The 26,986-nt window shown below is 41.6% G+C and overlaps 1 protein-coding gene across 1 annotated transcript in view; it reads right to left on the bottom strand.

Moving 5' to 3' along the window:
* PLCL2 (phospholipase C like 2) overlaps positions 1–26,986 on the bottom strand; it is a 171,766-nt gene that overhangs the window by 44,738 nt on the left and 100,042 nt on the right. The window contains exons 3-4 of the mRNA XM_090284377.1: positions 24,217–26,703; positions 21,291–21,494 (exon numbers count right to left, since the gene is read on the bottom strand). Of these exons, the coding sequence (XP_090140503.1) occupies positions 21,291–21,494; positions 24,217–26,703 (2,691 nt within the window). The remainder of the gene's footprint in view (positions 1–21,290; positions 21,495–24,216; positions 26,704–26,986) is intronic.

The following is a 26,986-nucleotide window of genomic DNA, read 5'->3' as shown; positions in this document are numbered from 1 at the left end:
GTCCTCGATGCTTTCTGTTGTTAATGGAATTTATATTACTGTCTAGTTACCAGTACAGCCTGCATTTCTGAAATTAGTAATGCATTTTAAAAAATTCTATGGGTTTGACATAGATCTGATCAGCTTTAACACAAGATTTTAATATGGGACTCAAGCAGTGGAAAAGCAGGAAGTAAAGGCAAAGTAAAAATTCAAATTAATATTTTATTAAGCTGGAAAGAAGCCAGAAATGCCTTTTAAAAACTGCTGTTTTGAAAATAACTCCTCATATGTTAGTGTAAGACAAACTTTTCTGTTTACCGATGTTATTACTATATTAATGCATTTCATATTATTGGATTTCTGTAGACTGCTTCTTTATTTTGTTTTGAAATTTGCATATCAAACTGGAAAATTCTGTTTTTAGAATAAGCAAGTCTATGGTTTTACATAAGAATCATATGTCTGATTTTGGATAATACATCAAATCTCCTTTCATCCCAAGGATACAGATTTTGATAACTATAAAAGTAATTGAAGCCTTTGGGTGAAATAAATTTAATAATAACAGTAATAACATCTAAATTCTACATTTTTTCCCCTTTGACCCTCAGCTCCAGATAGAAAATGTCTCTCTCATAAGACCTTCCTTTGTCTGTCCCCATCTTAACACATGGAGGCTGCTGCTGCTTTGGTTTTAGCTGTTTCTAATGAAGTTACAAAGTCTGAGTCTGAGAAGTGCTAAAGCTGTTATAGGAGAGAACAGCTCGATTATACAGAAGGTTTATTCTTTTACACAGATTCTGTGACTGCAACACATAACAGGTAAACATTTTCCCCAATTCAAAACATTGAGCATCCTTTTCAAGCTTTCCAATGGGCTTATAAGCATGATACACCTGCTCCTCACTGAGCACCCCAGAGTTCTGTCTGTCTTGGAGATCCATGGTAGGCCTTGGTTGACTGTGAAGGCCCCAGTGGCAGGCTGACAGGTATGGCTTCAGGTACCACCAAGCTCAGGAGGGGCCCTGGGAGGCTAAAGCTGCATTTGCCTCTCAGGATTCCAGGGAGGAGTAACAAAGCAGAAAATGCGAACCAAGGAGCGAGGTCTTTGGAAGATAAACTAACTCAGTCCAAAGTAGTGTTCTACCTCTAATTAGAAGGATCTTTGAGAAGGATCAATGTCACTGGAGGATGGTCACCCTGGTGCTACACAGCCTTACAAAGTGAGTTGATTCACTAATGTTCAGAATGGGACAGAAAATAAGAACAAAACTCCCTCAGGAATCTGTAAGCTTTGGTGCTATTTTTTTTCTGTGCTCTTCAAAGTAACTCTATCTATCTAAACAGCAATAATTAACAGTATGTGGGTGCAGAATTTTAGAATCAAATGCAGGAACACTGAAATTCAGAGGTAACGTTTTCTTTCATTAAACCTTCCAAATACAGCAAAAACGTCTCAAAGTTGAACTAACGGAAGAGAAACCATTTATAAAATTATTGTCAGAAATACAACAGAGCTTTTAATACTTGAAAATAATATAAAAACCACATTTGAACAGAAGCGTGAAAGTTGTATCACTGTGGGGGTCTTTACCCAGCTGCATGCTACAATTAAACTAGCCCCCCTTCCCATCTCAGGCAGGTGGAAGGTTTGTGGCCACATTCTGCTGTGTGGGGGAGGACAGAGAGCTGGTCACCCTCCAGGGCGGAGGTATGCTGTGTCATTAATAGCTGCGGTCATCATCCCTTCCAGCAAGGTCACGATGAAAACACTTTCTAAATAACAAACTGTTTCCCAAGTAACCTGTCCTGGTTTCCTCATAAATCTCACTCCTACTTCTACATTTTCCACTATACAAATTATAGGGGGAAATACCTACATAATAGAAAAATTATGGAAAAAAGCTAAAGCTCTGCCAAATTAAAAAGCTCTACTGAATTGTTAACAAACACGTAGAAAGGAGCATATTTTATTAGGGTACTACCCCCTGTGGGACTCTGCTGCAAGTGTGATGGGGAGGGGACAGGATATGGATCTACATAAAGTATATTAAGCTCTCCAGGAAGTACCATTTGCATTGGAAGGAAGTAGGGAAATGCAACGTAGTTTCTACAATTTTAAGCAGAGATGCTCTGTGATCAGAGTGGAATTTCAGAAGCAGGAACAAAGGGTGAGGGAAGAAATGAAGGTGCAGGCCTGATGTACGTGAGACGTTTGGAGGCCAGATGGGCTGGGAAAGGAAGGATGGAATTGAACAATCAGTCAGGGAAGAACAACAGGTGAACAAAACAGGACTGGATGATTTTACGTGTGGTGGGCACAGAAGGATGAGCCAAAGACATAGAGGGTAAACTGCATAGATAAGAAAGACTAGAACCCACCCACCAGCTGTAATGCATTTCACAGTTTGCAAAGCGTCTTTCATATGTTAACTGCTTCAGGATGTGGAGTCCACCTTAGCTGAGCTGAGTGGGTGGTCGTAGTGGGACAGCCTTGAGAAAAACTGCTGCAGTACCCGGAAACTGAACGCTCGGTTCTGGCATTGGACAATGGGGAATTTTCTGCACCGAGGTTGAAGTTGAGAGGAAAGAAGGCCTCCACTTCCAAGGGAGGGATTTTTAAAGATAACTGAGATTAAAACTTCGCAGCGGTGCTCCAGAATCATGTCAATCAATAAATACGTGGAGAAAACCAGTGTAAGAGACACAGAAGGGGTCCGAGGGGAAGAAACGGACAGGATATGAAACGTTTATGGATGTGTGAGGAGAGCTGCTGGGAGGGGACGGGTTACAGAATTAGGAACTCTGGATTTGGCCATTTGGTAATTGCAGAGAATGGAACTGCAGACCTGACAGATCTGCTATAATGCGATGACACACATGTTCCTGAAAATAACAAAATGCGCTATAGCGAATCATGCAAGAAAAAACCAGAAGGTTTGTGGAGAAAATGGGGTTGGGGCAAACATTAAAATTTTTTTTTTGCAATGACACATTAAACAAAGGCAAGAACTAAATAAAAGTGATAGCACATAGTTCTGAATATGTTCAGTAGTTAAGGAACGCAACATTCCTACAATACATGTGGTGCCTGACCCTGAAAAAGCCCTGAGGTTTGCTTGTTGAAATGGGTGGGTGGAAGTGTTGCAGATTGTGAGTTTCTGTGAAGGGGGAGATGGAGAGTGAGCTGAAATCTGATGAAAAGTTGTAACAGGAGATGTGCATGGGTGTAGCTCCTCACACACTCGGTGAACCGAAGTAGCTGGTAGGTGTCTGAGGTGTGAACGTGTATGTTCAGTTCACCAAGGTGCCATTTTCTGCATTCACTAGTGTTTCTTGTGGTCAAAGCTGTGCCTAAAAAAACTCAAAGTTTGCCTTATTCTAAAATTGTTCACTAACGTGTTAATCATTCAAATAAATTTGTATTTTCAAAACACGCATTGTAGCAGAAAAGACTATAAAAGGGAGAGTATTTCAAAATGTTTCTTGGGAAGTATATGCTCTCAATTTCTATCATATTCAACCTAAGTACGGTTTTGGCATCATGGAAGCCTGCCTCAACACTGTCCTCAGCTATTTTAACAATCATTTCTTGCCAAAGAATAGATGCCAAGTGCTTTGTAAATATGGAGTGAATTATGAGTTATGAGTGACCCAGGGTCCACATTCGGGAAGCCAAGAATTCTCTAGCTTTTCAATATGCTCTAACTTCTCATAAAGTTCACTTCAGAGCTAGGGTGGTACGTACCTATGTTACATAAGTTTATCTAAACACTGATGCAGTCTGAATCTCTTACGCACTAAATTTCAGAACAATCCTGTAAAGTAACATCCCATCTCACCTGTAGGTGTCTAGTTAAATTTTCACATGACAAAATGCCTCCTCCACCACCATCATTGTCTCCATCTCTAATTTCTCACTCTAAATTAACATACTACCACATTAATCCACTTGGAAAGGGTTGCATTTCACAGAGCAAACTTCAAGTTTAATTAAAGTGCAATTTCTGAGGAGAATCACCAGGTAAAGGTAAAGACATTATGCTAATGATACACGGAGTAATATAGCTTTCTCTTGTTCTCATCTAAATAACCATAAAAGTCACAAAAATAAACAGTATCGCATAGTCAAAACGCCAGATTTCCCTAGGTTTGTACTCTCTATACCGGTTGCTTTGGCACCCAGTACCTACTGGATGGACAGAAAGTTTACACTTATGGGTGTTTCTGAGAGGCACTTCCAGTGTCCGCCACTAGAAGTCCTTAGAAACACACATTTGCTAGGCTAGAGGAGAGGAGAAAGGAGCAAAGATGAGAGAAAACACTGCAAAAGGAAACAGGGTGGGGAGAGTAGGGGGGTGGGGGGAGGGAAAACACCATGTAGAGGAATAAAAGAAAAAACAAATGAGAAATCCCACAGGCAGAATTTAGAGGCATTAAAACAGTGAAGGTAGATGGGATTTATCTTATCCAAAGATAAATTTTTGAATCAGATAAGAACTTTTAAATCAGATAAGAACTTTTAAATCAGACAAGGACTTTTTATTTTATGCAGACAACTGGATAAACTATAAAGCCATGACCAAACCCTTGTACACTCACATTTCTAGATTAATTGGGGTTTAGCATTATTAGAAGTCTCCATGTGTTCCCAAGTATATTTAAACAGCTAGAGGAAAATAGGAAGGGCCTCTGGAAAAACCAGGAGTTCCTATCACCAAGAGATTAATTAGGAAGTCAAGGTACAGGTTTAAAATCTTTATCCTACCATAAACTGGTGGCAAAGTTTTAAGTGTTGAATAGTTTTAGTTTCATGGAGTACACAGAATTTCAAAAAGGTTGTATAGAATTGCAGTTGCTCTTGTACTCTCTCTGGCCCTATACAATAATATAATATTGAGAGAAAGCAAAAAGTATTGAAAATGGGAGAAAAAATAAATAAAAGCAGAACTCAATCTACCCTAAAAAGGAACTGCATTGCCATTATAAAACTATCCAGAAAAACTATATAAAAACTATGTAATAATTCCTACCAGTTCCTGTAGTGATATATCACGCTGTGCTTTTCTGTGTGGAGAGACTGCATACAGTAAGTCCATCTGCACTTACCTACAATAATCCTGTTATTTCTCTGTTTTATCATCAACCTCATACGACCAGAAGTCCCCTCAGGGAAGCAAGTGCTCCGCTACGTGTCATTTTCTATGTGACTATTGTGGGAAGCCGTATGCAACTCTCGCACTGAGCAGGCGATGTCATAGCATGTGATGAGTCTGCTCTGCGGTTACCTGTCTGACGTGCACACGCACACCCATCCTCCCTGGGGCCTTTGGCCATGTCAGCCTCTTACACTGTAAAATGCTTCTCTGCTTTTCTAAACTGTGCTTACACGACATCCTCATACCATCTCAGAGGGCACCTTGTGTTCAAGGATCCTCTATGGCTACGGGAGCAGGAAGGGATAAGTGAGGGACTCAGCAACTTGGAAAGCAACTTTCAAGTGGGCCTTTGGCTGCCAGGCACAGTCCAGGGGGGGTGTCGTCTACAGCCAGCTGCTCGCTTCTGCCTCTAGCACATGCCTGGTGAGAAGGGGGAAGGGCCGGGTCACCACCGTGACCCCCAGGCCTTGGAAGTTTTAAAGACAGTGAGTGCAGAGGCTACCTGTTGGATGGAGATGGGCGTCTGATGACAGTGGCTGCAAACCTGGCCTGAATCACCCCTGCAGGAAGAAAGGGGAACTTGAATGTGTGCAACCCAGTTACTCAGTGAGCAAGCTACTTCCGGAGAGTAGGTCAGCAACTTCAGGATGCTACCCTGACTCCTTCAAGTCACCGAGAACCAGTCAGAGTTCTGACATGCTCATTTAAAACTATTACCACTAAATTAATTAAATTTCAAAAGATACAATTTGAATTAAACATAGTACCACTTTTATTACTGTGTATTTATATCGAGCCTTTTCTCCAAGGAGATCAAGATGATTTAGAAACTCCTAATTAACAGGAGGTAATTCAATCATAGTATTAGTGTAAGGTGTCATCAGTTCCTCTCAGGTCTGTGACAGCTAAGTGCAGATGTCAGTTAGGAGAGAAAAGCAATTTGAGATTTCTCTGTAAGGAAAAGCAATATTTTTGAGCACAACCACAGGATTCCTGGTAAGACACAACTAGAAGACAATAATATATAGACCAGCTACTGCAGTATTTACCCTATAAACCCAGGCACTCTTCCCGGTGTTCACTATATAACTCACATGTTCCCCTGTCTCCTCTCTTCAGAGCAGAGACATTGGTTTAGCAAGGTGGTGTGAAACCTTCCTTTCCGCTCTCCACTTTGTAATTTTAAACCTGTCTTTATGAGATGGAGCAACCCTGCTCTCCATACAGCCGGGCTGCTGCTGTGAAGTTGGGAGTGATGTTAAATATACACACTTAAAGGTCTTACAGCTTCAAGAGCTACCCGTTTGTAGCCTTCGAATACTAATGATGATGTGATAATGACTACCATTTACTGAGACTTCATTATGTTCTGGGCCGTTGGCATGTAACCTCATACCCTCCGCGGTGGTGATGCTATGGCCAATTTACAGATAAAGACATGGACTTGCCCACAGCCACAGAGTCAGCATCAGAGCAGGGACTTTCTCATCATCGGGGCTCCTATATTTTTGCTTGTGCCACCCCCTGAAAAAGTGCCATTCAGCTGCTTCTGAGGACAGCGATTTTCAATGGGTGTGCCGCAAAATTTTTAAACATGCAATTCCTGACTATTTAGTCAGGGGGCTGACTTCTTTTCCCTTAGATTCTCAAGTAAAACATGACAACAGCCAACACATCAATAGCCATCAGTATGAATGAGTCAAAATTAACCTATTTTTTTTTTTGGAAGATCAGCAAAAAATATATATATTTTGGTGTGCCACAGAATTTGGTGTGCCAGGGCCGGTTTAGTGTCAGGGATGAGGTGGGTACAGAAATTGAGAGAGGAGGCTGTCTCGCATTCAAGGACTTCTCTGCTCAACGCACCAGGAGCCTGTGCCCACCTATTAGCTCATATGATGAATTATGAGCATGATTTGGACAATATAAAGCTTCACTGAATCTGGTTCCTCTCCTGGCCAGGTGAGCAACTAAGAGCCCTCACCTCTTCTTCCTCCTCCCCACTCTGTTCCTCAGCCTGCTCTGTTTTCTTGTGAGGACACAGGCCTCTTTAAGCAGGAATTTCAGACCGGGTAAAGAGTTCCCTGGTAAAGGGCAGGGGAGACATTGAGAGCAAAAGGTAAATGACCTGGGGAGCTGGGACCCTCGTGTCTGCCTTCCTCCCACCTGCTCTAGGCCCAGCCCCGTCTGTCTCTGGCCTCCCCTCCCCACAAGTGTCTGGAGGTATCCACGAACCTCAGGTGCCCTTCTCTTCCTGGACTGGCAAGGCCTCCACGCAGCGTCTCAGGACAGGAGTGCTATTCTCTAGACTAAGGCTGGATGAGCAGCCGTGCCACACGCCACCTCCTCACCAGCCCCCGAACCTAACCCTTCCAAGGAAGGCTACTGGCGATAATATCAATCAGTCCAGTTCAGGGAACTGTAGAAACTCTGGGGCAGAGATACATGGTAGAAAGGACACCAGATATCTTTGTCGTGGAGATCAAGGTCACTTTCACTCATTCACTCATCCATATATTTTGAGTGTCAGCTCTGTGATGAGAACACAGCGGAGAAGAGGACACACACACTGTCCCTGCCATCCTGGAGCTCAGAGTTGGGGGAGGGGGAGAGAGGGACCTTACGAGAAGGAACCAAACTGGTGAATGTACAATCACAAGCTGCAGTGAGAGTAAGAAGGAGGTGACGAGCATCAAGAGTCTCAGGGTGTGGGAATCCACAGCGGGCACTGCAGAGCAGTGTCCCCACCCCTGGGGGGAGAGGGCCTCCCAGGTGTGGTCCCCGCCTCCAGCGCCCTTTCTGATCCCTCACCTTAGAAGACAGCTTTCAATAGAATGTGGTTAGCAAGGCTTGGATGTGATTTGAGAGAAAGCCCTCCTCCTCGCTGTCAGCAAGGGTGAAAGGAAACCGGAGGTTTTCAGAGAGGATGCGGAACCTCCACCCAATCCCCCCTTCTCCACCCAGCCCTTACCCTCCCCAACAAGAACTGCTTGATCCGACTGAGAAGAGGAGCACCACTCAAAACCGATTCTCCAGCTCATTGTTTTTTTAATGCCTTCTTACCAAGCAGCACCCGTGTGATTATGCATCTCACTGAGTATGTGTGAAGTTCAGTGAGCTACAAATGTTACTGGATTATAACACAACCGCTGACACAGTATGCCTGCCTTGTGAACGCTGTAAGAAATCAGAGCAAACTTCAGTGTTCACGGCTTCGCCCTTCCAGTTCCGGCCTCCACTGTCTTTGGGCCCCTGACCACCGGGAATGCTAACGATTACAGTCACTGCTCTCAAGCTCCTTGCCTTCTCCAGGACAAAGATACTGAAGTGGTCATTGCCCTCTCTTCCTACTGGGTTAACAAGCAAGATGACCTTCTCATGGATCAAAATTCAAAACTCACTGAGTATATTATTTAAAAAAAAAAATTTTAATCATAATTTAGGCTGGCAAAAGTGAATTTGGAAACCAGTGCATTGAAGGAAACCCACGAAGGACCTTCTCTCCAGATCCTCTTTCTGAGGAGCTGGCTACCTTTTCTGTGTAGGAGCAGACAATACACACTTTAGGCAAAATTTTAGGCTTAGTTTCAAAACTGTTGCAACTACTCCACTCTGCTGTTACCGTGGGAAAGCAGTTACAGAGAATATATAACACGTGTGGCTCTGTTCTAATGAAATTTCACTTATGGACACAGATTTGAGTTTCATATGATTTTCTCATGTCATGAAATACTATTTTCAAAATTTTTTTCTAACCATTTAACATGCAAAAAACATTCTTAGCTTGCAGACCATAAAAAGGTGAACCCAGACTGGCCCCTAGGCCAGCATGTTCCAACCCTGCTCTGACATGTTACATGAAGCATCATTTGGTGATATTGACTAAAAGTATTCAACAGAACACAGTTTGGTATGCTACATGTACAATTCAGAAAAAGGTCATAAAAAGCAAGTGCAGTTAGTATTTGAAAAGTGTAAACATGTGCTATGATATATGAAAGCGAAGAAAATATTTGGTTATGGAGAATCTTAACACTGGTTATAGACTTTCACAGACTCACAAGAGTGGCAGGGCTCAGTTTTAGGAAATCAACTAAAACTTATAAAGTACTATCCCAGTTACATTTAGCTGAATATTCAAATAATGATTTGTATGCACAAAGATAGGTTTCTGGTTTGGTTTTCCTTTTGGTACCAGATAACTGATTTAAAAGTTAAAATTATGTTGTGCCATATGACGGCATAAATGATGGCACCGCTGCACTCGAGCACTCTCCAGTGTAGAAGGGTGATAACTATGAGGAGAACTAGAATGATCAACACTGATTTCAAAGTTGAATCATCAATCAAATTTGCATGAAAGAGTTCTATGAGTAGATAAAAGATATCCTATATAAAGTCTCCCTATAAAAATCTGTAACATTTAGCCCCAAAGATTTGACTAATACTAAATGTAGTAGGGAAATAAATATTTGAAACTACTTAACATGTTATTTTTAAGTTAACTGGTAATTAAGCTTGTAGAGTTAAATTCAACTCTTAACACATCCTATTGTCCACCCACTGAGTTTACTGTGAGAGTAATTTTTTTATGGTTCAGAATTTAAACTGCCCTAATTAAGTTAGACCAGGCTTTAAAACCATTATTAAGTGTTATTTTTATTCCTGATAAGTTTGTGTGGTGGTAAAATCAGGTTTCTGGTACTAAAGGTAGTTATTTTAGTGGGGTGAGTGGCATTAATGACTTCACAGCAGTCTGGGGGAATATCAGTGAACAGGATGAAGATCAGGAACTGTTAAAATAGGAAACCAAGTGACAGTCCCTGCAGTCCCCACTGAGAGAGCAGTGCATGTGCAGAAGGAAGTCACCACCCAGGCCCGGGCTGATTAGAGCAGTCTGGTGAGGGAGAGGGTGAGCCTTCCCACCTAGAAAACAATGAATCCACAGGCAGCTCTGAATTTTTTCTGTCTTATAAGCACAAGGCCAAATGTAACATATCAACAAAATGGGCTCCAAAGCTTATTCAGTGCCAAATGATGTAGCTGTGAAGGAAAACCACTACCTCATTACTCAATAGGCTGTGGAGAAACACCTTTACAGACCCCCCCACCCCCAGGTCATGACTGGGGGAACATAGACAGGAAAAAAGATCAGAAATGAGTATGTTCTACTGCTCAAAAAAAGATGCCAGACGTGGCCCAAGTGCCTACAATCACATTTCCTCAGAAACTATTGTGAAATATAAACTGGTTATTTCAATAGCGTCATTTTTATGAAGGTGATTCCATCCAAATGATCCCATTTCTTAGAGAGTTGTCTTCTGAAATGTGATTGCACAACTCAAGAATATGTGTCCATGAAAACAGAAGAGCTCATCATTGCCTTTAAAACCGATCTGTATACTGCCACTAACAATTTTATACACATATCTAATGTAATTTCAATCTTTTCAATTCAACACTGCCGAATTTCCATATGGAAAAGCATACGCTGTTCTGAATCACACAGGAATAGGTAGCAATAAATCAAGTTACTCTGTGATGAATGGGTCTTGCATCTATAAAGTCAGGGAACAATGCAGGGAGTATCATGATCCTAAACAATAGAATTATATTATCACTGCAACTTTCATGCTTTCTAAACTTTAACCTGAATATGAGCAACAATGAAACAGAATGAAATATTAAACAGTGTATCCTTTTGATGAATCTTAAACAAAAAATACTTCTGAAAATAAATTCACATTTGTGGCTCTTACTGGATAATTATAGCCAGCACTTTGAAGCCAGCACAGTTAAATGATCACTCAGGAAATTATCTCCACCTCACTAGCTGGGGAGCATCCTGAACCGCACGTGGAGCCAGACACCAGAGCAAACTGCAGGATCAGAAGGCAAAGGCGGCCAGCTTTCCAGGTGGAATGTAGAACCACCATCCGCTTCACATCCCCAAATCCCCACCTGGTCAAAAACTGCTACCCTTAGGAAAACTAAGCTCAACAGTGAAGGTACATTTACTGGCTCCTCCAACGGGGTATTACCAGAGTCTCTGGTGCTCCAAAGTAGAGCCCCATGCTTGAGGGGATCCAAAGTTTTATGCCGCTCTCTGGAAGCTCACAGCATGAAGATGAATACATCGATTTATCTCTGAAAGTAGCCAGCACACACTGGCACAGTCCCCTCTGTGCCAACAGCATGCAGGGTGGAGGAGAAACTCAGCTCCCCTCTGGGTCCAAGGTGAGATCGAGCCAGAGAGCTGGCTCTCAAACCCAGGGGAGAAGCAGGCTGACACACTGGTGAGCTGTGAGATGCATGTCCTAGGCCAGCTGATCTTCATTTTGTGACTCTGAAAGGCTTTGGAACTCAGGCTGCAGAAAGACATACAAATTAATCACACAGAGGAAGCCAATTAGGCTCTTTGAGCCTTTGATCGTCGCTTTTCTGTGTGAAATGGGTTTCCACAAAGGAGGACAATCACATCCACAATCCTAGAGAGGCAGAAGTGATACTATTCTGGGGACATTACAGAAATTATGTCAACCTTTAATGTCAAACGACTCTGGATGCTGAAAAACTTTTTATTTTTAAAGGGCTGTACAGTGTTAACAGTGTTTGATGCATGCTTCAAGAGCAAATAAAAATTTTTGATTGTGGAAAACATTAATTCCTAGAGGAACATATGCATGAGGTTTAGGTCCTTAAAGTTACCCCCTCCCTTTTTATTCCTCTCTTGGCAATTATTAGGCTTACCATAAATTCTTCATCTATCAAAACACACCAGAGGGATGTCACCAAGATGCCCTAAGAAGAATATTACTCACTTAACAACAACGGTCAAGGTAATAGAGAGCAATCTGTCTATTTCTCTTGATAATAATAATATCCCTTCAGCTGGTCTAGTTCTGAAAGCTGTCACCTCATACTTCTAACTTTACCTGCCCGCTCCTCTCTGAGACATCCAGGTCTTTCTCTAGGTGACACTGCAGGAAGCTTGTCTTTATGACAACCTGGAATATGAGTGCAGAGGGGAGGGGAGGGGTAGCCTGGGTGGCTACAGCAGTAACAGGGGTCAAATATGGATGGGATAAAACTATGTTTCCCACATACATTGCTGTATTTTAGAAATCATTCTGCCCTGGGGGCTTTCCAGCTATTCAAACAGCAAGTTTCAGAGCCTAGGTAAAGAGCAGCTATCTTGTAAAAACAGACACACTTCTCAGATTTAAAGGTCAAATTAGATTTTCATTCAGGTTTCCACTAAAAATGACAGGCTTGAAAGTGAGGATAGCTCAAGGAGAAACTACTTTCTAAATAATTTTAACATATCAAGAAGCAGCCCTGGAGCTTCATCCCCTTGGGTGGAACAGAATGCCCACCCTTCCACCTACCCAGGCTGGACCAGGGGTCTGCAGCCCTGGGGCAGGAGGAGGGACAAGTGGGGGAGGAAGAGCTGGTAGGCCACCTCTGGGAGTCCTGAGTGATGGAGATGGAGCTAGGAATTCCCCACCACTGTGTGGACCAAACTCAAGGTGAAGGGGAGTGACGGGGGAGGATGATGAGCTTTAGTAAGGACACAGAAGACTTCTGCACCCATTCCCCTCCAGGCAGCCGGTGGCCACTTTGTAGAGGAGCAGAGGGAAAGAAAATCTGAGAGATGGAACATTTTCCCTGAAAAGCTGAGCATCTACAGTCCAAAGGCAATGAACCAAGTTTACCAAACTGAACTAAAACTGAGGAGTACCCAGCTCCCCAGAAGAAAGAGAAAAGCTACATTTTCTTTGCCATCTGAGGTTCAGTGTGAATTCTGAACTCACACTCTGCCACACAGACATAAGGTGATGAGGGGCTGAATTAGGATGATGGCCACAGAAATGGAGACAGCCCACGCTGCCTCGTCTGCTTAGAAAGCTTATTTATCCCAAGTCTACTGGAGACAGAGTGAGGAAACTAGGATAAGGGAGCTTTCTCACAGCTTTGAAAAGCCATCAGTGCATACCATGACTGACCAAAAGAACTGTGTGTATTATTTATAAAGAAAATACAGAATTTTGAAGATGTATACGGTCCACCCTTTTAAAAATTTCCTCTAGGGGGCCTTGAGAGAAAGAAGAACTTAGCAAACAACTCCAGGAGGTACCTTTGGCCACTGCAGAAACAGAAACAAATACTCAATATTTGTGCTCAAGAAGAGAATATATCACAAACAAACTCTGAAGGAACTACACGAGAACAAAATCCATGTTCAATATGGAATTTGATGGGGACACAGGAAGTAACTCCTCTGCTCTTGCATAGGAACAAAACTACAGTACTTCAATGATCTTCTATCGAAGATGGAGTAGTGTTCTTTTGCATAAAGCACAGGTTTAGAAAGAAGTTCCCTACCTTTTCTGGAGCTTTAGGTTTCAGGTATATTGTATACATACTGTCTACCAGATTCAGGGAAATAAAGCATTTGAAAAATAAGCAAGCTTGCTCTACCCCTTTAAAAAGCAATAGAAAAGCTCAAAACTGAGAAGTAAAACTGTGGAAAGCCCACCAAACACATGGCCCCTAACCACTGTACCACACAGGTCCTCAGGTGGCTTTGGTGCAAACAAAATCTACCTGAAAGCTACGTGATGTCAACAGTAGGCTTCCATTTCTCATTTACCAACAACAGCACCTAGTTGTTATGCCCTAGCTTACCTAGAAATCTTAAATCAGACTGTTACTATGTCAGAGGATGTAGTGGCTTGCTTAATACCTCTCATTATTTCTTGTCTGAAGACACCATCTGACAATCTGTGGGCCCCACTGAGGTTTTCACCTCTGTCCTCCCAGAGACCTTGGAATTGGGTGTCAAATTACACTGATACAACAGCCATATGATGAAGTCTCTTTCAAGAGGATTGCCAGTCCCTAAAATGCTCCTCCTTCCTCGGCTATTCATAGTTTAGTATCGGGTTGTGTGTGTAAGAATATTTCTGAATATGTGTTCCTCACTGGTGTCTGTGGAGACATGTACAACTAGAAAACTGGATCAGAAATTAAGTCTTACAATCATCTCCACATGCGCACTCTGAAAGACTATCTTCCAAAAGTTTCCAAATCTCCCTGCATCTGATTACTGAGAGTCAGCCTGCTACACCTGACCTGATGATACATGTGGTGCTATTATCAACTTCCTTTTTTAAAATCCATCCAATGACATGTTCATTGATTTTAGAGAGGGGCAGAGAGGGAGAGAGAGAGGGAGAGAAACATCGATGTGAGAGAGAAACATTGATCAGTTGCCTTTCATATGCTCCCTGACTGGGGACCAAACGGGAAACCTAGGCATGTGCCTTGACTAGGAACTGAACCCACAACCTTTGGTTTACAAGATGACACTCTAACCAACTGAGCCATATTGACCAGGACTCATCACATTCTTTTAAACATTTCTTTCCCCCCTCTCACTGGCTTGGCAGCCTTTCTGGAGTGGCTTTGTTGTATGGTTTTGATGACTCTGAAGAAACTGCTTTTGGAAAAGTCATTGGCTGGACCTGCCACATCACTGAATTAAGCTACAACCTTTGGAACTCTGGTCTTCCCTCTGTAACAGGATATATCCCCCTTTCCTTATTTATTTTATTTTTTTTAGCTCAGTCTTATTCCAAAGCATAATATCCTATCTGGCCTTTTATTTTATATTAAATAGTTACGAAATCTGGGAAAGTTGACACGTCCAATTAAAAGAAGCTTTTAATGTCAGGTTCTGAGGCAGGAGTGTGATAAAAGGATTCACAAGGGAGATGGAGATCAATAGTAACCTTATTACAGATCATCTCTCACTTGGTCCAGATGGGCAGACTCCATTAATTATGAAGTGTGATTTATTTCTTCGCTGCATTAAGTAGTGGCAAGTCAAAACACATGAAACCACACCAACAACATAAAGCAGAGCGTTCCTGATATATCAGCGTGTCTGTGTTTCATTTCCTACATTTGATTTAAAGAACCTGTATCTGCCCTAACTGGTGTGGTTCAGTGGGTTGGGCATCATCCCACAAATGGAAAAATTGCCAGTTCCATTCCCGGTCAGGGCACATGCCTGGGTTGCAGGCCAGGTCCCTGGTTGGGGGCGTGTGAGAAGCAACCAATTGATGTTTCTCTCACACATAGATGTTTCTCTACCTCCCTTCTCTTCTCTCTAAAAATAAATAAATAAAATCTTCAAAAAAGAAAGAAAACTCATTTCTATTTAAGGAATATTTAACGTTATGAGTTAGAACAGACTACTCAGAAACTTATATAAAAACATTCACAGAGAACAAATGACATCCTCTTAGACAAAGCATCTTATTCCTTTTAACGCTAAAAAAAAAAAAAAAAAAAAAAAAAATACTATTCTCCATTGGGTAAGTGGATTGCCCAGAGAACAGACAAAGGAACTGCAGTGATAAGAATGAATTCATGTATAATCTCTGAACAGATGGTGGCTGCCCAAGGGTGCACTGCTGTGTAGATGGACAAGCAGACTGCCCGTGACAGAGGTGGGCATCATTTTCTTTACTTTTTCTTTTTCTTTCCTTTTCATCCCCTAAAATTGCATCTTCAATTTAATTACAGTGACTAAAGCATACTCCATAAAATTATAACAAGATCAGTAAGAGGAATCTAATGAACAAAATAAACTAACGAGAAAAACAGAACCAGAGACATGGACACATGAAACAGACTGACAGACAGAGGCCTGGCAGGGGGAGGGCAAAGAGGGAAACATTGGGACAACTGTAATAGAGTAACAATTTTTTTAAAGTTTTTCTTTTAAAAAATCTTACTGTGATAAGCACATTTAATATGAGTTCTACCCTCTTAACAAATTTTCATTGTACAATACATTACTGTTGACTACAGGTACAATGTTGTTCACAGATCTCTGGAGTTTATTCATTTTACTTTGTGCTTATTGATTAATAACTCCCTAACCCTTCTCCCAGCCTCTGGTAAATATGGTCCCAGTCTTTGATTTTATGACTTTGACTATTTTAAATATCTTAAATAGGTAGAATCAAGCAGTACTTGTTTCTCTGTGTCTGATTCATTTCCCTTAGAGAATAGTACTCAAAGTCTAATAAAAAAACTTTTACTGAGAACTTTCTTTTTATGTCACACTTCACAAAATATTTAAATTTCCAATGTTTTCTCTCTAGAAAGGTCTCTCTCTTTTAGTAGAGATCTTGTAAAAAAATTTTAAATTTAACTCTAAAACAGACAGTAAATCTGGAAGTAATAAAGGTAGTTAAAGCTGACGTACTGCTTTCGTTAACATTAAAAGGGTGATAGAAATCACTTCAGTTTTAAAAGATGGTAATTAGACACCTATATTGATGGCAGAGGGAAAAATATAGGACCAAAATGCCAGTGCAGATCCATTCTTAAGGGCTGTCTGTGTATCATAAAGAATATCCAGTTAGTCGATGGAATCACTTAAACTCAGTTTACATAATCATTCTTTTCTCCCCCTAGCTTTTAGTTACATGAGGAAACAAACACAGCCTTGATATTTGATTGTAAACAGTGGATGCATTCAAGTTCATTTACATAAATTTTAAGTAGAATATTAAAATGTTCTGTTTTCTGAGGCAATAATATAAAAAATATGTTCAAATACTTATAATCAAGTTTCTTTGAGCAGAATTTGATCTACTATTAATTACAGTTTTCCTTAATTTAAGCTCATTGAATCTGCCTTTTAATCCTTTGAGTGCCATGCATAATTTGAAATTTGGATCAGCATGAGAAAAAATTATATCAATATATAACCTGAGGTACAAAAAAAGAAAACAAAACATAAAATACGAATTATTCCATTGTTATTTACATTTATAGCCACCGAAAAAATAGTCACTGGGAGTGACACTGTTACTTTTGGGAAAATTTGTCCATGTTGCTCACAGCGATGTTGGCACTCAGAGGGCTAATATACACTAAAGTGTGCATAATAAATTATTTTCCACCTTCATGGGGAGCAAGAATAAGAGACAAGGTACCTATGACTTCAAGAGCTCCAAACAAACCACTTTAGATTACTGTTATTGAAGATATCTGGGCTTTATCGGTATATTGATCACACATCTACACTTCCTGATCTGTAGTACAGAAAAAAAAAATGGACAGAGAGATTACCTGAGCTAACCCTGGTTCTGCCATTAACTTGATGTGCCACAAGGTTTCCATTTTCTCGTCTGCAAAATACAGGTGCTCACCAGGTGGTCTCTGAGTTCTCTTTTATTCCAACCCTCTCAGAGTCCCTGATGCCTAATGCTAAGCATGAGATTTTACTGCTCAAGAATGTGCAAGAACTCCCAAGGTCCAAACTTGGATTTCCCAAAATATCTGCCTCCCATTTCTGAAGTCAGCTTGCAACAGCCTCCTTCTTACCTCTACCTGTTGAAATCCAACTCATTCTTAAAGGTCTAGCTCAAAAGCCAAGGTTTCCTTGAAGTCTTCATAATTCCTAAACCATTCTCTCCCATATACATCAAATGATGTTTACATATTTTTAATATCTATCTATTTATCAATCAATCAATCATCTATCATCTTACTATATAAGGATACTCTCCATCTCTTCTACTGAATTGCCGACTCCTCAAGGAAGGAAAGTCTTATTTGTCTGACAACACATAGTCATTCCCACTCTCCATACCAGTCCAGTCCCTCTTTTGAACAGCACTTCCCCAATCTGTGTCCTCTAAGAAGGTGTCTGTACTTCTCTTCTTCTCTATCCCTGAATGGCTTTGACACCTGCCTTCCTGAACTAGGTCCCAGGTCCAAACCTCACCACTTCCAGGACCCAAGATGGTCTCAGAAATAGAGTAAAACCACAGTTGGGGCAGTTTTGAAGATTTGTTCATTGGTGGTAATCACAGAATCCATTGGAACTATTGAGGGGCCAGAGGCATGGTGACCATACAACTAATTATCTAAAGAGATATTTTTAAGAGTTAGAGGGGGAACATTAATAATTATGCTGGAACACCAGGTATATTAACAGGGTCCATCCCAGGAAAGCCAGGGCATGTGGCGCCCTGGGCAGGGGCATTTTCTTCTTGTCTCCATGCAGGCTTACGTGTTCTACCTTCATCATCCACTCCTTCTCTGCCCCCTCTTTCTCATAGACACTGGCATATTTCTGATACACTGGTTTATTAATAAGAGTTTAGACACAAAAGTCATCACAATCTTGATAGCATTAGTCCCTATCTGTATACCCTCAGGAGACAGCACAGTGCTGTCCTCGCTGCAGGGGGCGCTTCAGCAGTGCAGACCGGCAATGAGCTGGGTTCTGGGGAGGTGGCAGGGGGGGGGGGGTTCCTAAACTACCCTCATTTCTCATATGGAGTCTTCAAATTATAGATGGGAATAGATGGGAATTCAACAAAACGAAAGAAGAACGTCTTTCTAAGGTTAATTTTGGGTTAAGTTCAACATAACATTACAAAAAATAAAGAGCTATATTTCAAGTTACAGGTCATGCAAAACTGTAGTACATTTCCCATCAACCTTTAACCTTTGTCACAAGGTGAGAAACCATTAAGCCACTAAAAAAGGACCGCAAAATGTCACAGTTACAATATTGCTATAGCAAAATTACAATTTTTAAAATTCAAATTACAATACTTTGAATTAATTTTAAATATTTTATAGCTTAATTTATCAGCTGGAATTAAAACCAGAACAAATCAATAAAACTAGGGGCCTAATGCAGCACAGTTATTTCAATTAAGCATTACATAAGAGTAATTTCACAATTTAAAAAATGTCAACAAACTAATGCACTTTGTTGTATTACTTCTACAACAACACACATTGTTAAAGTTATACGCAAAATAAGAGTTACATAGTAAGTGTTATCATCCACCAATCCAGGAAGAGGAAGAAGCAGGGAACCAAGGAACACTGAGCGATTCCTGTACCCAGTGTTGTGGTGAGAGTTCTACGTGGGTGATGGCAGGACAGACAGGATGAGGGTTAGTGCCCGGTCCCCTGAGAACGGGCCATGATCACACTCCTGCTCTGAATAGCCTCTCTGCCCATGAACCAGGTCCTGGGGACTAGCCCTGGTCCAATCTGTCCTGTTACTACCTATGCGAGGGCAGTACCACTGCCTGTTAGAAAGGTTACCATGAAGAAATGTCACCGTGTGACAGCCACAGCTATCAGTGACATACCTGAGAGGAGTAAGTCACGTGAGATACTGGTCAGTGAAATAGGTCTGTAAAATGTCTAATGATTTTATCTGTGGTTTAACCTTAAAAAGCATTTACAAATACCACCTAGTTGTTTTGGCTTCATCTCATGAAACTTAAAAGATTGGGCAGTAACTAGGTAGCCTGGGTCACAGCATGGAAGAACTCTTCAAACTTCCCCACATGTACCTCTTTTTTCCTCTATTTCCACCCCCCCCCCCACAAGAATCTCAGTGTGAACTTTGTGTGTTGATTTCCTTCCCAGCTGCCTCCCCTTCCTTCTCATAGACTGGGTGCTCCCTGAGGACAGGGGCCAGCCTGGCGTTTGTCAGGCATGGCTACCCTGGCCTTCCACCCTCCTGCGAGCTGACTGACACTCTCCAGTTTGCCCACAGTGTCCGTGGTTCAGTCCTTGATAGCTCTTACACAACCATGAACTCTAAGCTGGAAATAGCAGGGATAAAAAGCACCTGCTACAAAGGGTGGCTACTGTGCAGGAACCTATGAAAAAGATCAAAAACCTTTTTTTTTCCTGAGGTATGAACTGAGACACTATTAAAAACATTCCATTTTTCTGACTTGTACTTCCAAGAAGGGAAGAAAATCAAGAACAAAAGTGCTTCAGAGATTGTCTTTTGGGGTATATACCCCGTGATCGAGTCAGTTTGTGAAACAGGACACGCATCGTCCATCACCCTCTCCGGGACTCACCGTGCCTGCAAATAAAAGGCCCCGAGAAGCCCTGCAACAAAGACATCTGACTAATTTCGTTCAAACCAGTATTTCCCCAAATTATTTCGCCATGCAACCTTTACTCCCATGTGACATTTACTAACATCCTGAGAAACCAAGGTTCCTCCAAACAGTGTGGGAAATGCTGACCTAAAGTGCTTTTTCTTTTCTCTTTCCCTTGAATTGCATAAATCTCTCTGAATTGCAGCTTTCATATCAATTAATAAAACACTTAAAAATATTTTTGTTAAAGTATATGATAGCAATCTTGTTTTGTTTTTGACCATGGCGGGCTGCATCAGGAGAAGCCTAGCGCTTTGCGGGATTAGCGCATGCCTTTAGTGTGCAGGAGGTGAGGTCTCTTAACCCTGAGCACCCTGAATAGTAAAAGGTGACCGCCTGGCCCGTCTGGGAGGGGCGCATCCAGCACCAACCTTAACCTTGACAGGCTAAAGAGTAACTGCCAGCACTCCAGAGTTCCGATAGCTTCAATTACATTGTGAGCTGGAAAAGGGTACAGTTCATCCACTAAATTGTTCCCCCTTAGAATTACGATAAGTTAAAAAGTACAATAAGAGCAGGATATGATTTTAAAAAAAAACCCACAAGATATACCGTAAGTAAAAATATGTAATATCCCAGGTCTCCTCAGGATACCTCATTAATGTTAAGCTGATTACAATTACAGATGTCTAAGAGCACCTGCTGTTAGAAAGAAACCATCGCACAGAATAGTTATGTGGTAGAAGCACCTGTCCCTCTTAGCACTTAAAATGTACTTTTTAAGCATTAAATTTCTCACCATTACCTGTATGAAAAATAAAAACAAAACAAAATGAGTGAATTGATGGCTGGCCTCAGGGGAAGACTTAAACAAAAAACAAAACAAAACACTTTTTACTATACATACGTGAAAAATAGCGTATCCTTTAGAAATCGGTTCAGATGTAGTTCTTGAAAAGCAACCTATTATTTAATCCAACTGAGGCAAGAGTCTCTGAATCCTGCTTCCTAAAAAAACACCAAAAACACTAAACTCTTTCAAATCCCACAAGGTCAGAGGACAATTTTTCCAACATAGGTAAATGAAGCATGAAATAGGAAAGCCCTCCTTAGCAAGAGTTCCTAATTACGTCTGGTGCATTACTTAAGACACCTCTTTCACCCAGGCTCCATAAAAGTACAAAAAAGTACTCACTGTGTCATAAGTTGTGACGATCTTCTTTAGAACCTCAGGCACAATTCCCTGCAACTCCATGGTGGGATACTGCTCGCTGAGATTCAGGACCACCAGGGGTGTGTTTTCAGGCCCCAGAAAGCGGGGGGACACTGCCAACATGCACTGCATGAGATTGGCCACCGAGGAGAGGCCACACAGCTCCTTGAATGACGCCACTGCGTTCTGGTCAATGCGACAGAAGGAGGCACTTTGTCATTAACTAGGTAGGCATTTCAATTTCTCATGGCTCTTATGTTGGGTATACTTGATCATACTTGAACTGCCGAGGACGACAGTGATCAGCAAGGCCATGACAGAACTGGCTAATGATTATTTCATCCTGTGACAATGGTCTTTTTTTCCATAGTAAGCACAATTATTGATCTCTGTAATATCAATTTATCAAAATTCCAGAAAACAAAAACAAGTTACATTCTTCCCAAGGGCAAAGCCTCTTTTCAGATCAAAGTTCAGAACAGTGCTGAGGCTGGTAGGCAATTATGAGCAAACAAAAAGAATGGCTTCGGCATTCACAATAAGATACAGATTAAGGGGGGAAAAAAAGAAGAAAGAAATCAGACTTAAAATAAGCATTAAGTTTGCCAGCTACCCAAAAAGGAAAGGAATATTTATGAGGTAGGAACTTGATCTCTCTCACCTGTTTATACCCCCTCCTTCCAAATCTGAAGGAACGTGGAAGCTGCTGCAGTTCGTGGTGAGGTCTGCTTGGCGAGAGACCTTGGTTACCCACAGAACTTCCCCTACCAGTGTCTCCACGGACCTCAGTGCTTCTCCCTCTCTTTTCTTCCCAATCACCAGAGGTATGGCATTAAAACATCCACTAAACAAAACCCTTCCACACTGTACAATGCCATGCGCTGGCATTCTCTGAGCACTTACTAAGTGCAAGGTGACAGCACGCCTATTTATGACACATTACCTCATTCAATCCTCCCAAACCACGTGTGGGGAACAGCCTCACCTACAGCCTCTTTCTGTTACTTGTCCAAGGTCACACAGCGGGTAAATGAAGGAGTCAAGATTTCACCTGAAATCTGTTGATGTTGAGGCTTATGCTTTTAATCCTTATGATATAAAAATAGGTACAATTCTAATCAAAAGAGGAGTCAGGCTATTATTCCAGGCATCCCTGGGTCCTGATCTGGGCTGTGCATGGCGGCCAATGGGGAGGGATTGAGGCCTGCCAAGCCCTGTGCCTTCTGCTCTCAAATCCCCCAGTTCTGGGAAATGAGCAGCACTTTAGTTTTACATTTCAATATTTTCTTTTTATTAATAATTGCTTTAAACATGGACATCAAATGGCAGGTCATTTGGCTCAAAGGCACTTCATCGTTGACTGCTTACAACAATAAATCACTATTGTCATATCCAGAGTGCAATCTCCCCATCTCTGTCACACCTGCCTGTTTATTTTCTTCACAGCACTTGCTTGTGTCTGCAGTTGTCCTGTTTGTGTGTTTACCCGCTTAGGGTCTGTGTCCCCTCCCATGGCCCACCCCCAGCCAAGGTCATCTGTGTGTTCACTGCTGCATCCTCGCGGCTGGGTTGCTTGTGCAAGGTGCTCATTAAACATCACCACCAACCACTCCGTCAGGCTCAGAGCAGACACACGATTCTGGAAAGGTGATGCCCAAGCTCTGGAAGGCCCTCCAGGGACTTCTGTGTCACACACATGACAGCAGCCAGCCATGGAGCTGGGGACAATGTGGCCTGGTCAGAGCTGAGGACTTACCAAGCCATTTTTTACCCTCAGAAATGGGGAAAAGCCCTTTACATTTCCGGTATGTGTTTACGTTGAAAGAAAGAGAATAAAATTTCTCTGCTGTGGGAAGGTCTTTTTATTAATGAGGTGCCCACAGAATTGGTAGAAGGGTAAAATATATTGAATTTTCTGAGTCAGATCTCACTTGCTGGTGCCATTTTTCTTATAATAGTTATATACAGGACAGGCCAAATGTAAGTTAATAGTTGTTTGTATGGAAAATACAATGATTAATAAATAATAACACCAGAAGAAACTGTGTTTCACGTACTTACAACTGTAAACCTATTTTTGTCCCACCCTGTATATATTCACACATATACCATTAATCAGCTAACATATATCTGTATTTAATAAACACACACTGAACAGCTGTCACGCACACAGCATCTCTCACCCTGGGACAGGTGAGAACTGGTATCCCTGTGACGTGGCCCTTGTTGCCCACTCTGCGTCGCTCCCGGCCCCTAGGATACTGCTAGACATGTGGACGATCCTAAATTATGTACATAATTCTTTACTGACTGCTTTTAGCCATAACAGACTTCAGTGGTGATCATTAGACATCTAATAAATACACATACCACATGTCTTCTACTTAAACAATTAAACAGCCATTCTCAAAAACCAAGAGGAGGCTCAAAATGTAAACACATTGACTTTATTTAAATGCTTGCTACTTCCCAGCAGAACAGCTCCATAAGAAAGGACTGGAACATGTCCCTTTTGTTCTGATACGTTATCAGCTTGTGTTCCAGCTAAAGAATATTAAGAAAAGCCAGAGAGTCCCATGTACATGTCTAGAAAAAAAGGGGGGTACTACTAAGCATTAACTAAAAGAGACTAAGCTGTGGCATGTGAGACAATAATGAGATTGATTCATACTCATATGTTGTCAATATTCTCCATGCCAACTATGATTTTGGAAATTTAAATGATTAAAAAAAAATGAGACTAGTGGCAAACATTCTAATAACAAACTAGAATTTACAAATAATTTAAAATCAAATATACTACTGCAAAAAAAAAATACCCCAAGAAATTCCTCCAATATATCCATGAACAATGCACATGCACTAAGAAGGAAAACCCTTGAGTAAATACTGAAATGCCAGAACGTACCTGCATGTTCTCTCTCAGGTCGGTGGCATCCCGTATAGGGGGCTGGGCGTTCTTGAACACCTCATCTACAGTTTTAATCCACAGTGTTCTCAAAGATGCATATTCCCTGGATTTCTTCCCTTTCCTCACAGAAAGGCCCCTTTTATGAGGTTTTCCTCCTCCTCTTCGGTTAGTAATAGCCACATGGACAAACAAAGAGGCATGAGCGAGGACCTCCCCAGTCAATGACTGCAGGGGGACGTGGCGGTAGCCCGTCTGTAAACATTCAAAGGGAATTGTGTACTGACCGATAAACTCATCCCCAATGTAGTCATCGTCTAGCACTACAAAGCGCACCATGGCCAGTTCCGGGAGGTTAATCTGAAATTCAAAGCTTTCATCAAAAATAGGCGCGTCTCCATTCTGGTGCACTGTTTTTGTCCTTTGTTCTGCACAGTCGGCAGGGATTCCGTGGATTTCCACGTAGACATAAGGATCCACCACGTCACCTTTGGCACCTGACCCTTTGGGTTTGGGAAAGTTCTGCCCGCTGATGATTTTGATGTGAAGAAGCTGAGGTGAGACCCCCGGCACAGAGTCTTTTGTATTGGCGCTGAAGAAGGAGACTTCCTCCCTCATGATGGCTGGCCGAAGGACATAGCCGCAGTTCCCATTCTGCCTAAACCAGCCGATGTTCAGGTCCATCATCAGTCCTGGCGTCTGAAAGTTCATGGCCACGATCTGACATCCACATTTCCAAAAATCTTGAGGGTTCATGTTACTAGAGTCAATCCTCATTGGGCTGGGAAAAACCCTCGCAAGGAAACGTTTGTTGTAGTTTACAAAGTCCCCGGGGTTTTCATTGGCATATTTGCTGGCGAGCACTTCGTTAAATGAGCAGACTTCCCAGTACTTCTGAGCCTGAAAGGACACCTGAAATTCTTTGAACTGAACTGACTTACAGATGCTCACCAGTTCAGACAGTTCTTTGCAGAGCTGAAACCGCTTCACAGGCACATTGTTGGGTTGCTCCACGTTCTCTTTCCCCATCCTCTGAGACATTTCTGCTCCTTCATCTTCATCAGTAACATCTCCTTCCACTCCAGAGCAATTGGAGGACAGCTTCTTTGCTTTAATTAGTATCTTCCCCTTCAGGACATCTGGGGATGGTAGATATGATTCCTCAGCATTGGGGGATGTTGTGTAGAGCTTGTCTCCTAAAATTTTCTTCATGTGTTGAACCATTACCTTCTGTTGCTTAATTGAACAGTGGTTTTCTAAACACAGGATAAGCGGATACTCTGAAGCAAAGAATGCATACTTGTTAATAATATCAATGACACTGCGGAAGACTATCTGAGAGGTCATGGTGTGGCCTGTGTAAATGACAGGCTCGTAGTCTGGCCCATCCCATACATCTAATTCCACACTCCGGCAACCCATTTTAAGAGCGCGAATGTATCCTGTGATATCAGAGGGACCTCGGAACTGATCCTCTATTAAGTATGTATTATGAGATGAATTTATAAAGTAATGAGACAAAGGCTGCTTCATATCCTGACAGACCTTCTTATGCTCCGGGTCAAATATATAACAGTCAGGTGACATAAGGTAATTAGTGAATCCGTCTATGGAGAGCCAGCCCTTTTCCCGGCCCTCTTTGGATGGCTCATATTTGTGAATAATTTCAAGGCTTATCTCCTCATTTATATGTGCCACACCCTGCTCTGCCTCAAGAAACATCATGAGGTCCTTGGTATCAAGGAATTCTTTATTGCTTGAAAACTGAACCAAAAGGAAATAGATTTCGGGCCGAGTACAAAGCTCATGGAAAACTTCAACAAATTCCTCCTTTGTGACTTCAGTCCCAGATTTGTCCTTGGATTTGTGCAATTCTTTGAACTTAAGCTCAATTTTGCTAGTTTTTAAGCCAGGATTGAGGTTTCTGATACACTGCACCGCATTACACAGAGTTATGTGTCCAATGTTATCTACATCAATTTCACTAAACATTTGCGAAACCCAAGAAGTCCTCATGTTGTCTTGGCTACTCTCTAACATATCAAGTGTATGTTTTCCATAAGATATTAGGTACCGCAGTCCTGTGACCCAGATGTTTGCAACATCTGCAGAGTTGGCAACCAAATCAAGTGATTCATAATTCTCTCCATAAATGACTGAAAATGCACAATCTTCAGATATCTGGTCAGAAATACCATTGCTGCGAAATATGTCTGTATTTTTTCCTGTTCTTACTTCCTTGATGGATTTAATATCAATCTTGGCCTTCTCAGAATCCTTCTTAGATGGTTCCCACCTCAGGCTCTGCATGTCAGCATCCAGTAAAAAATACCTATGGTAAATTCTAGAGTTGGAGCGGACTTTTTTGAGTTCTGAACCTTCAACCATTGAGTTGATACAATCACTTGCACTGCTGATCTTCTTCTCTGTTGGCATGCTACTGAATGAGACCGTCTTTTTCCGTTCTCTTTTCTGTTTTGTACCATCCTAGGAGAAAAAGAAGTAGTGTATCAGAATAATATAAGCATAGATTTCTATGTTCAAGACTAGGAATAAATATTTAATTTCCTTGAGAAAAAAATGATACTATTAGGATTTCCTATCCTATGTCCTATGATGAATGATACTCATTCACTTCTAAAGCTTAGACGTGGCCTTGGTATTTCAGCCTAATGCAAACAGAGAAGAAATCATTACTGAATAATTGCAACCTATGGAAGCCAATAAACACAATTTCAGGACTACCCAATCGAATCTTGTATAGAGAGCT

The sequence above is a fragment of the Furipterus horrens genome, unplaced genomic scaffold, assembly GCF_987537825.1.
Source record: "Furipterus horrens unplaced genomic scaffold, mFurHor1.1.pri manual_scaffold_7, whole genome shotgun sequence".
NCBI classification, from domain to species: domain Eukaryota; kingdom Metazoa; phylum Chordata; class Mammalia; order Chiroptera; family Furipteridae; genus Furipterus; species Furipterus horrens.
Note: the sequence above shows the minus strand (reverse complement) of the source record. Positions and strands in the feature narration are given on the sequence as shown.